Below are 14,409 nucleotides of genomic sequence, written 5' to 3'. Positions count from 1 at the left end.
TATTCAGACAATTAATACTTTTCTTAATTTAAGTTTGTACCCTTTCAATTCAATAATGAGCAACTGCACTTTGAAAAACAAAATTCCTAATTAATTAAGACTACACTTTAATAAAGTGTGCTATTTATGGAGATAAATTATTGAAAGTTGTGTGCAATAAAACAATAAGACGTTATTCATTTCTTTTAAAAACCTCAATTAAAATATTGTGATTGGTTAACAGCAGCGTTTGTCTATTGAAGTATTTCTATAGTATAAACTGTAGGCCTATAATGAGAGAAGTAAAATCAAAATGTATTGGCAATTCCTAAAGCTCTTTCTACTCTATCAAATGTGACAAACAAAATTTGATGTGCCTATGGACATCACTGCCATATTTAAGCATATCACTACCATATTTGTGCACACCACACTTTGTTTTTGGTCAAACTAGTTAGTTCTAATTACATAAAAGTACAATTTGAACAAACTTGTGACATCATTCGTTTGGTAAAATATCTTCCACTTTCATAAGTCAATCTTTGCACTTTTTAAAAAACGGATGCGAAGATATTCTGTAAACTAATATTATAATGCTTATGGTTTGTTTTTTGTATTCGTTTTATTTGCTTATAATTTATAATAACTTATAATTGCTTTATTTCTTTTGATCTGTGGTTTAACGCTCGTTTGGTTCCTTGTTCATAGCTCACGCGAAGGCTCTTCAAACTGGTAACAAGTTAATTATCATCGCTATTCAGCCCATTCTTTTTGTATGAATTTTTATTTAACAATATATATTTGATTTAAAGTTCGCTCATTTGTCAATTTCTTTCTACTATTCAACAAATCTAAAAAGATATTGTAAAAAATGCTCTAGGCTTTTTTTTCTTTATTTGTTAAAAGTGCAATAAAGAGGAAATAAAGTTAATTTAAAACTATCAATGAACATTATATAGTTACCTGCGGTTTGCCAAGATTTAAATTATATTTTCATTATATGATAAACAACTGGTTAAAAACAGGTTAAAAGAAAGCATAATTTATTGATGGTAGATTACTGCATAATCGATGTTTGTATACAAGTTTTAGCTACCAATAAATGTTCATTGTTTATTATCAAGTCGTCCATTTAGCTACATTTTGCATTTTCGGCATCTGTCGCAGATTTCCATTACTTCTATAGGTCTACAGTTTATTTTTATTTTTTTTTTTTTTTTTGGTATAAAGAAGGACATCATCGGACCGAAATGAATAATAGAATAATTAAAAGGCTCTTAATATTACTAATTGGTTGAAATATTTAAGGATTTATTTGAAGTGATACACATTTTCGTTATCTCTTCCGATTCTGCATCTCAGTAAATTTAGTTTTTTATGTTAACCTGTTAAAATAGTATCAGTACCGTAAAAACAAGTCTAGAACAAGCGCGTATTGCATGGTTTAACCAAAGTAAATATTTAATTCATGCGTGTAACTATAATCGTTATCGAAACAATGTTAAAATTGGAAATTATTGAATGCGCCATTAACTTTGATGATTCCATGTTTAATATCTTTCCACACAAAAAAGGTGAGCTACCGTAACCTAATTGTTTTGAACTTGAAGTTGTGTTTATCTAATAATTCAGGTATATATTATATATAGGCCCTATTACGTAATTATTAAGTTTAAAATATCACAGTAAAACGAAAAAATTACTAAAGCCAGTAAGTATGAGCATAAAATATACACCGGTAATAGTGTTCTCAGCATTGTTTTAAAGTTCATAAGACGATTCGAACGGGTTTCTTCATTTCAGTTATTTCCTTTAAAATGGAAAGATTGCAACATCTTATCATTTCATCGAAAAATAAAGAAATACTTTCATAATTTAGACTTTTCGGCGTGTTTCGTTTATATTCGGGTCCGGTGGAAGGGACGAGTAGTAAGGGACAGCAGGAGAAGCGGAATATGGGTTTTACAGAATGATGAGTATATGCCAGAAATAATATGCCTAACCATGTTATGAGATCTATTTTTTAATATTTACTACATAGCCATAACCGGGAACAGAGAAAACGGACCTACGAATGATTAATGGACAATAGAATATAAGTGCCTTATCTAAGATCGCATCGTTGTTTATGAAAGGAAGATGTTCAAAATATAATACACATTGAGTCATCTAAAGGAAAGGAGTCGTTAGAAATCAAAGCAACAGAAAAGTACAACGGGTGAAATTATGTCTCAAAAAGTAGTCGGATATCCTTTGAAAAAAGTGGTTAACAGAGTCAGCATAACTCCGCCCAACTCATGCATAAACATGATTATTAAACACCAAGTTTTGGCTTAAGCTCTAAACAAAAAAATCTCAAGTGAGGTTAACTTTTAGCGAATTCATACAATAGTGAATGGTAGTATAGTAAAGTGTTAAACGAGGTCCATTTGTTAGCTTCACACTCCACATACACATGATTCTATCGGGTTGCATTCGGCCAGATAAATTAACGTCGATCACCGGTGCATAGTTCTTCTTCTTGTCTTCAGTCTCTTCAGTACACTTTGAATTGGATCTCAACTTACGTCCCTGAAACTCTATCTTGCCGACATATGGTCGAGAAGAACTTTTCTTACTGAATAATTAACAGAGAAATTAGTTGGGCGGGCAAAGTGACTAGTCAAGTTTCTTCTGCAGGGTGACGGCTGGAAAGTTTTCAAATCTTATCATTTACTTTGCCACCAAAAGAGTGAATTTAATTCAACAACAGAAAATTTAAAAGGAATCCATTTGCGGTATCAAGGTAAGCTATGTTAATCAAATAAATATATAAATGTATTATTTATTATTAACGACTCATCTATATCGATGTTAGGTGATCTTGTATACAAAATGTTAATGTAACGTAAAAGTAACAGCATGGGGGATTTGCTGTATAGGCCTAATAGTAAAAGCATAGATAATCTAATTTATCCATGCTAAAAATGTTTACAAGGTGATCATTTTATAACGTGAACTATAAGTCTAAATATCGTTCTCTACCTATAATTACCTTTTTATGTTTCAAAGCGTCGGGATAGAAGATAACTAAACTATAAACTTTAACATAATGCACGCAATGTTATTGTTATGTAAGAGATTTAAGACAGATAGCATGGAGAAATTATTTAGTTAATTATTTAAGTAATTCTTCTTTGGTATAAAGGTAATGTATGGCATGCTAAAACCGCTAAAATCAACATCCACGTACACACAGTCTCCCATGGTCTACCGTAATGTTTAAATAGAAAACATTTATTTACTGTCCCGCCCAGTCAGGTGTGGTTATAATTATAATGGAGGAATTATTTGTTATGTTATAAATACGTTGACATAATCTAATACCAGATCAAGAATGGGGAACCCTTGTTTTTGTGAAACTTACTTAGCGTATCTAATACAGAGCTCTTAACCAGGTATTTCATGCGTAGTGGAGTGTAAAATGGGACTTCCTCGATAGGTCCATTGAAGCTTAACATTTTAAAGAAAAAAAGTATTATAGGTGTATTAATCTCTAATACACCTATAAATAATCTATAGGCGTATTAATCTAAGCTAATATAATTATGACTGGTATGTTTTCATTTCATGATGTACATCTTTCATTTATAAAGGCACGGGAATATAATATAATAATAATGTGTCGTATCTTATCCGGTCTCTCTTTATCCTAGGCATGAACAATGAATGAATAACCATGTATACAGTAACTTAATGGCTTAAGCAGTAGTTATAAAATCTGAGAAGGATATTAACCACCCGAGACAATAACCATGGAGAAATAATTCTCAATGTTTTTACTATCTTTTAAAATATAATTCTTTAAACATAATGTCTAATATGTTATAATAATTTATACTAATTTCTTTTTCATTATAATTATTCTTGTCATTAAATTATTCTTTCTACTTAGTAGAAGAATAAAATAAAATAATCAAAGAAATGGTTTGATTCATGGATCTATATTATAGGTATAATAGGTCCATTCTTGAGCCATGCAGTTATAAAAATTCATATTTGTATTACTCAGTACTGGTATTCAGATATTTCAAATAATATAGGCCTAAGTCACCTTTGAGAAAAAAAAGGAAAAAAATGATCTAGTCTCTATTGACAAAACCATGGAGAAATAATTAATTAATATAATTCACTACAGCACTGTAATAATAATCTAGGCCTATTGATTCAATAAGAAGTAAAGATTCGGATAATGCTACGGGACAATCATAAACATTTATAATGGAAAGGAAACGGCGAATAAACATGAAACAACAAACTCGCAATTCAGATAAAGATATCGCAACCTAATTATAAAAGTTTGATAGAGGTATGACATTCGTTTATGACATAAACTATGTTGAAATGCCTGTCAATCAATCAATATAATATACGCCCGTCAAAGATGTCAATATAATTTGAGAATATGTTGTTAAAAAACATTTATATTATATTTGTTTTTCTCTATTGTGGGTTAATTCATATTTTTTCATTAAATAACTGGCTATATCTAAATAATTTTATTAACCTCTGACACATAGGCCTAATATAATTTAATAATATTATAATTTTAACTATTACATTTATATACAATAAGCAAATATTTGAAGTAGCATACAGTTAGTATATATGTATAAAGAATCACTTGCACTGAATAAGGGCTAGTGTTACCCTAAAGCTGTGCAATTTATTTCTGGCTGTTTTGTGTTTTCGATTTTCTGCTTATTTTATATTGTATCTCCATTGCGATCCAGCCTTTGAATTTATAACGAATCAACGCAGCATATTTTACCTAGACCTATCGCTATATAATTCGTAAGCCTACATTGTGACAAATGATATGCGATTTCTAACCATGATTTTAAAATAAGTTGATAAAATTAATTATTTTACATTGTTGATTTCATAAACAAGTTTGGTATAGGTCTATGGTTGGATCATGATAATGTTGTTGGCTTGACCAGGTAAGAGTGTCACTCTTCCCTGGCTTGACCAAGCTTTCTGTCGTCTATGTTTGACGTGCAAACATTTGGCATAATGTACCTCCATGTCGCTAAACACTGTAGAATAGGATTAGTAAATTTGTTTAGCGATACACGGGCAATACAAAGACTGCTACTGTAAAGTAAACTATCACCAAAACGTCAAATAAAATAAATTGAGGTTTGAAATCACTCTTTCCCAACAATCTAAGAAACAAAGTAGGCCTAATTCGGTTCTATGAACATTTAGTTACAGCAGAAGGGTTTATGTGTTTATCTTGCTTTTTTTATACAGAAATAAAACCTATGTCATAAATATATTGTAGTATAAATGTAGCTCTCAAAGTTTCTCTTCAGTTTTTATGACAAACGTACTGCCCTTTGCCTGGTCAATACATTTTAAACGCTAGGCCTGGGCGAAGTTTCACTTTTAACCAGAACTATCCCTAGAATACAGCGTTTTAGATTTTATCTTCCTTCTCTCACAATAGACTATTTGTACATAGAAAAAGCAATAATAAAAATAAATTATGCAAATGGATTGTAGAAAGGCATATTTCACAGTAGTATTTTGACATCTTACAAATAAAAACTAAACACTAAAGATCTGAATGCATAGTGATAGACTGGTTTTAAACACCATAAACACGTAATTAGTGTCATTATCATAAGATTAGCTAATTGGTAATTTCTTTTATTGATTATAATTACTTGTTTAGTGAGACTAAAAGTAAAAACTAATATAGACACTACGGCTGTCACTGAGAACAAGTATACATGCAGACATTTAAAAAAAAAAGGGACACGAATAATGCGTCAAAATATTAGTTTGTTTTTATTGCTTTTCGTTAGTAACTCATGCTTGGAACCAGGGAGTTGTTAAAACTCCCTCTTGTAACTGCCCTATGCTAGCAAATACTAATAAGCCTACTTATCCCTAGTTTGTTAATAATAATGATCTATATTTTATTATTTTTGTAAAATCTTTCGTTCAATCTATCAATGATTTTTTTTAAGCAATACAATAAATTAAATAACGATGCAAAATCAGTTGAAATGAAATAAAATAATATTAATAATACAAAATACCCTACAGTAAAAGTCTACTGTATTTTTAATTATTAGGCTTGCTAAGTGTAGGCCTATCTTTATTTGCAATCTACAATTTTATCCGGGCACTCAAGTTTACTTTCAAATAACGATTACGTAATCACGTTTTGTTCATTTAAAAGCAACTGGGAGTTGCTTATTCCAGTAATAGACAGACGTTAATATACAGTGACGCCAATTTTGGTCCATCATTGTTATCTCTGAGCTATAAACGCTCTGATCTGCTTGGTTAGGCTAATGTGCAGTTTAAAACATTCAAAACCAAGGCACGATATCGGTTCCATAACTCACGATAGTCCTTCCTATTCTTCCTTCAAGAACTCATAAATTGGTATGTACGCTTAGAATGTTATTAGAACAGTTTTACAGAACAGTTAGAAATTTTCATAAATGCATGTTGTTATATTATATTAAGTTTACTTTATTTAAGTTTAATATCAAGTTGTTAAATAATTATTTGTTCACTTATGGTCAATATTTGTTTTCCCACTCAAGCATATTTGTTATAGAAGTTTCATGCACGTGCGATCTTGATGTTTTATTTTCTACTTATGCAACGATACAGTTACATGATTTTAATTAATAGGTCGACAAATAAAAAAAAAATTGTAAAGTTGTAATAGAGATATAGAGTCTAAAGACGTATTTTACATTTTATTTCGTAATTAAAGCATATAGATCAGAATATATATTTATAAGTGTAACTGTTTTTATTTTCAATTTTCTGATCGAAACATTGCAATTAAATAACAATATCTTCAATCGCAAAGATCACATATATTTCGTCAAATTGACGAATTAAAATTTAATTTTGTTTTTGTATGTTGTTCCTATAGTAATTTAAAATTACAACGCTTAAGCTATGATTACTGTATTAACTGTTACTGTACTATAATACGAATTCCCTGTTGAAGTACTTTCCTAATAATTCTTAGGAATAATGATTGTCTAATGAATCCCTTTAATCTGTTCACCGAGACACCTAAAGAGAGCTGTAACCATTCAATTGACTTCTAATTGACTAAACATTTCAATGGTGTTTTGTCCTAATTGAGTATAATTCTGTGTTATTGAGCCAAGTAAGTTTAAATGGGCATTAGTACTATAGCCTATTCTTATGTACACTTGGATTTATTTCATTAGTAAGATATAGTATTAGTACAGATGACACAGAAATAAAACCAGCAGTACAAATGACAAACTGTTCTTGAGACGTCGCAAAGATATCCTCAATGCGGTTGTCAAATCTTACTAACTAAAACAAATAATTATTTTCTGCCGTTACTTATTTATAACTGGTCAAATCACCGTAATATTTAGAAAGTCTACACGTTTAGAACTGTAAGGGCATCTTTATGCTTGACAGACAATATTTTAGGTTAATTTAACAATCTTTGGTGAACATCCCGGATGGATGAGTGGGCACGACCGGGTATGCGTACACCAAACACATGACAAACAATATTATAGTAAATCCAATCATTCTATACATATGTGGGATATAACTGACTGAGCCGCCGCCAAAAATGAGCCACAGTATATTCATTTGCGTGAAGTGTGCTCGACTTGGCCTATCTGTCCAAATATATAACACAGGATAGGATAATGCGAGGGGTCCTATAACTACTGGTAATTGTGGTTCATTCCAACAGTTTTCGAACACATTATATAATTCCTTCGTTACATAAGACCGTATAATTGTTGTTTAATTCTAAACAGTTATAAGCCTATAGAATGAAGTATTACATTGAGAGGAATAAAATGAAAACAACAGCATTTAAGGTGGGTACTCTCATAGTGCCAATCAGGTACCGTATATGCTATGACCTCTGATCTTGTCTGGTTCATTTGATTTAACTCTGCTCATGTATTGGACTAGGGATTTATATTACTGTACATTCTTCTACACGAATGACTCCGAAGTAACATTCCTAAATTGTACCGATGTCAAACACCTTTTGAAGAACTGATTCCGAACTGAACGGGATAAGTACATTTATTCGTTGATGATAAAGTATTATTTATGTCTAACAAATTATATTTCTTATGTAGATTCCTGTTAGAAGATAAATTTCTACATTAACTACAATACCAAGAAATCACAACGGACACCCACGCCACTATCAAGTATTTGGAAATGCCGCATAAAGGTTAGAAAATTATTATTTCAGATTCAGTTAAAATTATTGACTATATTGTGGTTAAACGTTTGGTTTTAGTGGCAATATTTTGTAGATTAATATAATTTTTTGCTCTGTAATTCTGATTGATTATAAATTGTATTTTCTGATCTTTTCTAAAGTGGTATATTAAAATGATTTGAGTAGTAATTAAAAGCATTTCCTCCATGGAAAGTAAAATACTCTCCAATAGGTAGGTTAAAAGTTAAAAACAATTCCTGGAAATTCAGGACATACCGCACCCTTTCCCAGTCATTCAAACTAAAAACAAAGTGATTATGTAATTAAGTTACTGTGCTATTATTCTCAAATTACTCTTTATTTATTTATTCGACTTCTCACTAACTCAGTTAGTGAAGGATCTGGACCAACAGGTGGTAAACACCTCTAAAACGGTCCAGTCCCAATTTGCACAGTGGCTGTGTGTGACAGTGGCTGTGTTGTGTGGACTACCGGGGTAACCCCCTACTCGTCGCGAAAGATGTACTAGGTTCTTTAAAGTGCGCATGAGCTATGTGTACACTGGAACTACGGTTTATAGTCCTTATCCGAGAAGAATCGTTCTACCACCAGAACCATGGAGCGAGTGAGCCTCGAACCCTTGCCGATGTTATGGCTACGTAATTACGGTTCCACTGTCTTAACCGCTCGGCCACTCACTCGCTTTATTTTCTCCTTTTCATTGTGTACATTAATAACAAAAAGGGTATGTGTTACGCCCATTTATTCTAAGAGAATTTAACATTGCATGAGTTCAGTAATGCACTATGCTTACTTTGTGTTAGTTTCTATACATAAAACGAAATATTAAAGAAAGATCATCGACTATCTGACAATTATAGAGACTAGACAAGCTAGTGCTTTAAAAAAATCCTAAAAAAACAACCTAAAACATTAACTGAACAATAGAATTATAATGAAAATTGTGTTAATTGCCAGAAAGTTAAAATAAAAATACAAATATGGTGGAAAATGGATATAGTTATGAATAAGTTATTTCGATACATTCAAAAGTCAAAGCGATGGTTTTCACCTGTTTAAAAATAAACAACAACGATACCAATTCATACGGAAATACTAAAGACTAACTATTTCTTCTTCCATTTAACCTAGGTGAAACATAGGATTAACCTTTAGACATGTCACATCCTAAATAATTTATGTAATTTTAACGAACAAGATTGAATCCATATGAACAAAACCACACTGACTGATAATCATGAAAAACAACATCGTTGATTGTATTTTAAAGATACTGTTATGGTTATAGCAGGGAGTTGGTTATAGTTAGCCAGTTAATCTTTCTAAGTAGAATTCCTTGAAATGATATAACGGAACATCAAGCCGTGCCCAACATAATGGTATATATAACTCTATACATAGTATGTTTCCTCTAAAAGCAAAAGTTTTAAAAACAAAGAGATCTGGCAGTTGAATTAATAAAAATGAATCTTGCAAACTAAAATGACAATCATTTAATTTCAGGCTAAAATAGTGGTACGCGAACATTAAGAATCTAAATAATAGTTCGGTCAGCAATAAAGAGCTGATTTCTTTATACCGGATTTGACCGATATATAACTTCCTCTATTGGCCAATTTGTTAAGAGAAATAGCATTAGTAAAAGTGCAAGGTGTATACACTAATAACTGAAATACAAAGAGTAACATGTTCTTTTAACCGCTATTGTATCGGTTTGTGTTAAGTCGGTAAATTGGAAAGAGTTAATTTGCATATTATGCAGTACAGTATCCGGATATACCATCTCACTCAGGTTCATGGGAAAACTAGAATATTTTGGTACCGACTAACAAAAATGTATAATAGTATTAACGCCAATGTTCTATATAGGGGAGTGATTTTCATCCGAAAATAATGCTAGTGTCTAATACAAATTGGGTTAAAATTCCTCCATGTGATTAAACCTATTTTTGGTTCTCTGGTCATAAGTTTTTGAATATGAATGTCAACAGTCTTAAGTACAAAAACATTAATAATCATTAAAAAAGCATAATCGCAATTAATATATTTTATAACACGCTTGAGATTGTTACAGACTCTACAGTCGTAGAGTTTGTTCGAACCGATTTGGTTTCTAAAGATGTGTATAATTTTAGAGGGCGGGGTCATGTTTAGGTCAGTTAGAAAGTTGTATTGTAAAAACACAATCGATAGGGGGCGTCCCATTATTCTGTCCAATCATACAGTACCAAGAATTGAGCCTACAGTAAGCCTCCTAGTTTTAATTACTAAATGTTAGGCCTATATTTCTAATAAGATTTACAATTCTTTATTTCTATGAGTTTACCATGTAAAAAGCAATCATAATTCGTAATGACAAATACATAGTTTTCTATTGGTAGGCCTATTAAAATTACTTTCAAATGTATTTTAATATGACCTCTATGTGGTACAACACTGCAACTCGAAAACGGAGAATAATTGGTATATGTAATTGCATAGTGGTGATGATGCTTCGTTTGACAGTCAGAATATACAACTTCCGGATCATCAATATTGTATTAAAAAGTAATGAATGCACAATATACTGTGTATATATTTATATATCTGTATGTATTTGTATTAACTAGAAGAATAAACAAATCCGATGAAAGCATCAAGGTAAATTAACCTCCTGCTACAGAGTTTATTTAGTAAATTATGGATGAAACAGTGCGTAAGAAATGTGATTGTTGTGTGTTCTGCGCCTTGGGTGATTTCACACGACAAAATTCTACCTATTTACCATATCATCCCTAAGTTAAAAATAAGAAAAACTAAATTCTAAATAAAATATGTAGGCCTAACGGATCCAAAAATGGGAGAGACGCCATCCGATCCAGGACGCCTTTATATAAAAGAAGGGCAAAATACAGAGCATTTATTATAGGTTCAGCACTTCACACCTCCTGATGCCTTCAAATCAAAATCATGATTTTGTGCGAATGTATATTCCAATGCCTACAAAAGTGATACAATATACTGTGGGCTATATAATTAACAAGGTATCTCTGTTTCACCTACAATATTTGTAAAATACTTTAGGTGTAATAGGCCTATGGCAGTTAGAGAGAATAGGCATACGACTACTGTCTTAAGCAATATTGTCTCACGTTGAGAAGCTGTTTAAGCGATCCTTCAAAAATCTATGAATTAAAACAACGGTTTTTACTAAATGAATCTAAAATCTCATTGCTAGTTCATATTATCAATATATTTGTCAGTTTGATGTCTTTTCATTTTACAGTTCCTTGTCTGCTTTTCCCCATTAGCCTGTGACACTATTAGATTACGTCTGTGCTGCGGTCGTTGCAGCGAGGTCTACTAACAGTAAATTCAATTTCTAGCCCATACTTCGCACTTTAAATTTGTATCCCCAAGGAACGAGAGAAAGCCGATACTAGCTAATAACTGCACAGGTTGAAAGGGAAGTAGATGAAAAATCAGAGTATTATAAACCAAATCACACTAACAATCTAAACAAATTGATGAATGAATGGATAATCCAAATTTTAGTTTCATTTTTAAGTTTATTCATCTTCTAATTATAACAAAAATTGAAATTCCAAATATCCGACTAATGTAAATTAATAATGTTATCATAGTTTAATACTACCTACGTAATACAGCATCACCCAATGGCGGTTGTGATGGTGTTGATAATATTACAATATTATAATTATCAATTTACATAAATAAAACGAGTATACTTCAAATAAGAATTGACTGACTTGTGTATTATATCCGAATGAAATTATTTCAAGATGTTCGTGTCAAATTAGTCCTTAATATGATAATATATTTGTTGTCTGTCTATTTTTTTTTAAATCATCAAGAGCACATAATCTCAGACTCTTATTCAATGTTTGTTTCTCTTTTTAGTTTTACAAACTTGAAAAAAAAATAAACATTAGGCCTATCTCTTGATATGTTTCATGAAAAGTTGAACTTCTTTGAGCAAAACTTGTTGCTGTTACCATTATTGTTATTTCAATTGTACTGTACTGTAATTTACAAGTGATCATTAGTACAGGTTTCAAAAATAATTATACAGAAGTACAATGCGTGGTAGGATTAACTATTCGGAAATAATCATTCAGTGAAATGAAAGACATTTTTAGTAGCCAATTCGCAGCAATTTGTCAAATCATTTTCTTAATACAAGTTACAATAACCATCGTGTTAGTGGCTAGTGAGCCGTAACCATCTTTTCGTTATGATTCAATGCAATACTTTCCATTCAAATAACAATAACTTCAATTACTCAATGGAATTTTTCAATTAATTACCATTTTATAAAATGTTATATTGAAGACAGATCTTATGTAATACTGTTATACGAACTGTATTTAATCCTAAGGGGTACCAATGATATAAATAATTTACTACAATAAATTTAATCAGAATATAAAAAGGGAACGAATACATAGAGATGGCCTAAATATATCACAAAGGATCCAAATTATGTGGTCAACAAATTCAGTTATGTTGCAATAATGTTTTATCATGACGTTGCGAAAGGAATCATATTGATTAATCACCAACTATTTGATAATATTGATAAATGGAAATGTTCTTTTTTGATGAGCCATATTTGAATACAATCGTAAGATTGTATGATCACTTGTAATTGGCCAAATGGCGTCACGCAACCTAGATGGTACAAAACTACGTTTAAAACGTATTAACTGACAGAGGTGTATTTATGAAATAGAAGAAATTCGTTCAGCCGAGATTAACAGCTTGTTAAATTAACAGTTTTAGTAAATTCTCTTTTTTAAAACTTTGTGTTGAGTAGTGCAGGGTATACACAATTATTACTGAATTTAGAAATTGAGTTTCCATAAATAAATAATCTTGCGGGGAAGTTTATTGATTTGTAAGATTTCAATTAAACTCCAATTAAGGATAAAAGAACATACAGTACGATATAGTATTGGAAAAGGAACCAATTACACAATTGCAAACTTTTCATTCCATTTTTCGAAGAAACATACAGTAATTTTTTAAATTGTATACTGTATGTATAGATTGACCTCAGCAAAACAATAAGCAATAAAATATTGTATAGCTATTTTATTATTATATATTTATATAATGAATAATGAAAAGCGAAAACAGAATGTTAATTTGTATATATAAATATTTGTTGATTGATTCAAACATGTACTACAAATGGAGAGAGGCGTTATATACCAATAGATAAAAGTTTTGGTCCTCTCTCCTTCATCTTTTTTTTTTGTGTAATGTATTATACCATATAGACAATTTTCTGAAATAAAAATTGAATTGAATTGATATAATTATATTTATTCATGATTTCAATATACCTTTTTACATTGTGATCTTGTCTGAGATACAACAAATAAGTTTTAGGTATACAGTATACCATTATTATACAATTTCAAACTTGAAATGAAGCGAAAAGTTTCTGGAGATTATAAAGTTGATTTATCAAATTTACTAAAGTCATCAAACAAAATTAACATGATCTTTATTAGAGTAATGACTGAAATGATTCAATTGTAACCGGATGGTTGGTTTAAGTCATGGTGAATCTTGGATTTAGCGAAGGGTTATAAAATTAAAAGGTATCAGTTACCTGTTAGGTTCAATTGCGCATGTAAAAAGGCAGATATAACATGCACACGACCTTTCTTGCACCAAAATGAAAGTTTACAAAAAGATATATGTAACTTTAGATGTATCACTAAGAAACATTTCATCATAATCACAAGTTATGGTGACGGCCTATTTTAGGACTATCATAATTAGACAGTATTTTTCTCTAATGTCATAGCTCACAGAATGCCGTGTTCACTCTTTCGAAAAATCGGTGTTTTCGCATTTTTGAAGAAAAATTATAGATTTCGTGACCAGTCGTTTCACAGCCGGTGGGCTGGTACAATGGAGAACAATAGGGCCGACGCCAACGGTGGGTTTTTCTTTCAGCCTCCCCTTTCTTCTTACTTAGCAAGCTGCTTCCACAGTCTGCATTAAATCAACTAAATCTCTACGAAACCGTAACAAAATAACTAAAGAAACAAAACAATTATGAAAAGAATTTTCGGTCCAATTATGATATTCACGGTTGGTTGTTAGATATATGAGGTAGAGAGCCTTTGGTATGCAAATGAGCT

The 14,409-nt window shown here is 31.0% G+C and overlaps 1 protein-coding gene across 2 annotated transcripts in view; it reads left to right on the top strand.

The window, feature by feature from the left end:
* The first annotated feature begins 2,001 nt into the window (after positions 1 to 2,001).
* Positions 2,002 to 14,409, top strand: part of LOC140053981 (paired box protein Pax-6-like) — a 29,725-nt gene continuing 17,317 nt past the window's right edge. The window contains exons 1-2 of one of the 2 annotated variants that reach the window (XM_072098772.1): positions 2,002 to 2,764; positions 8,142 to 8,239. In XM_072098772.1, the coding sequence (XP_071954873.1) occupies positions 8,227 to 8,239 (13 nt within the window). In that variant the 5' untranslated portion in view covers positions 2,002 to 2,764; positions 8,142 to 8,226. Of the gene's footprint in view, positions 2,765 to 8,079; positions 8,240 to 14,409 lie in introns of those variants that run through there. The other variant, XM_072098771.1, reaches the window with a different exon arrangement.

This window comes from Antedon mediterranea, chromosome 7, assembly GCF_964355755.1.
Source record: "Antedon mediterranea chromosome 7, ecAntMedi1.1, whole genome shotgun sequence".
Lineage (NCBI taxonomy): Eukaryota > Metazoa > Echinodermata > Crinoidea > Comatulida > Antedonidae > Antedon > Antedon mediterranea.
This window is presented reverse-complemented; position numbering and strand designations above follow the sequence as displayed.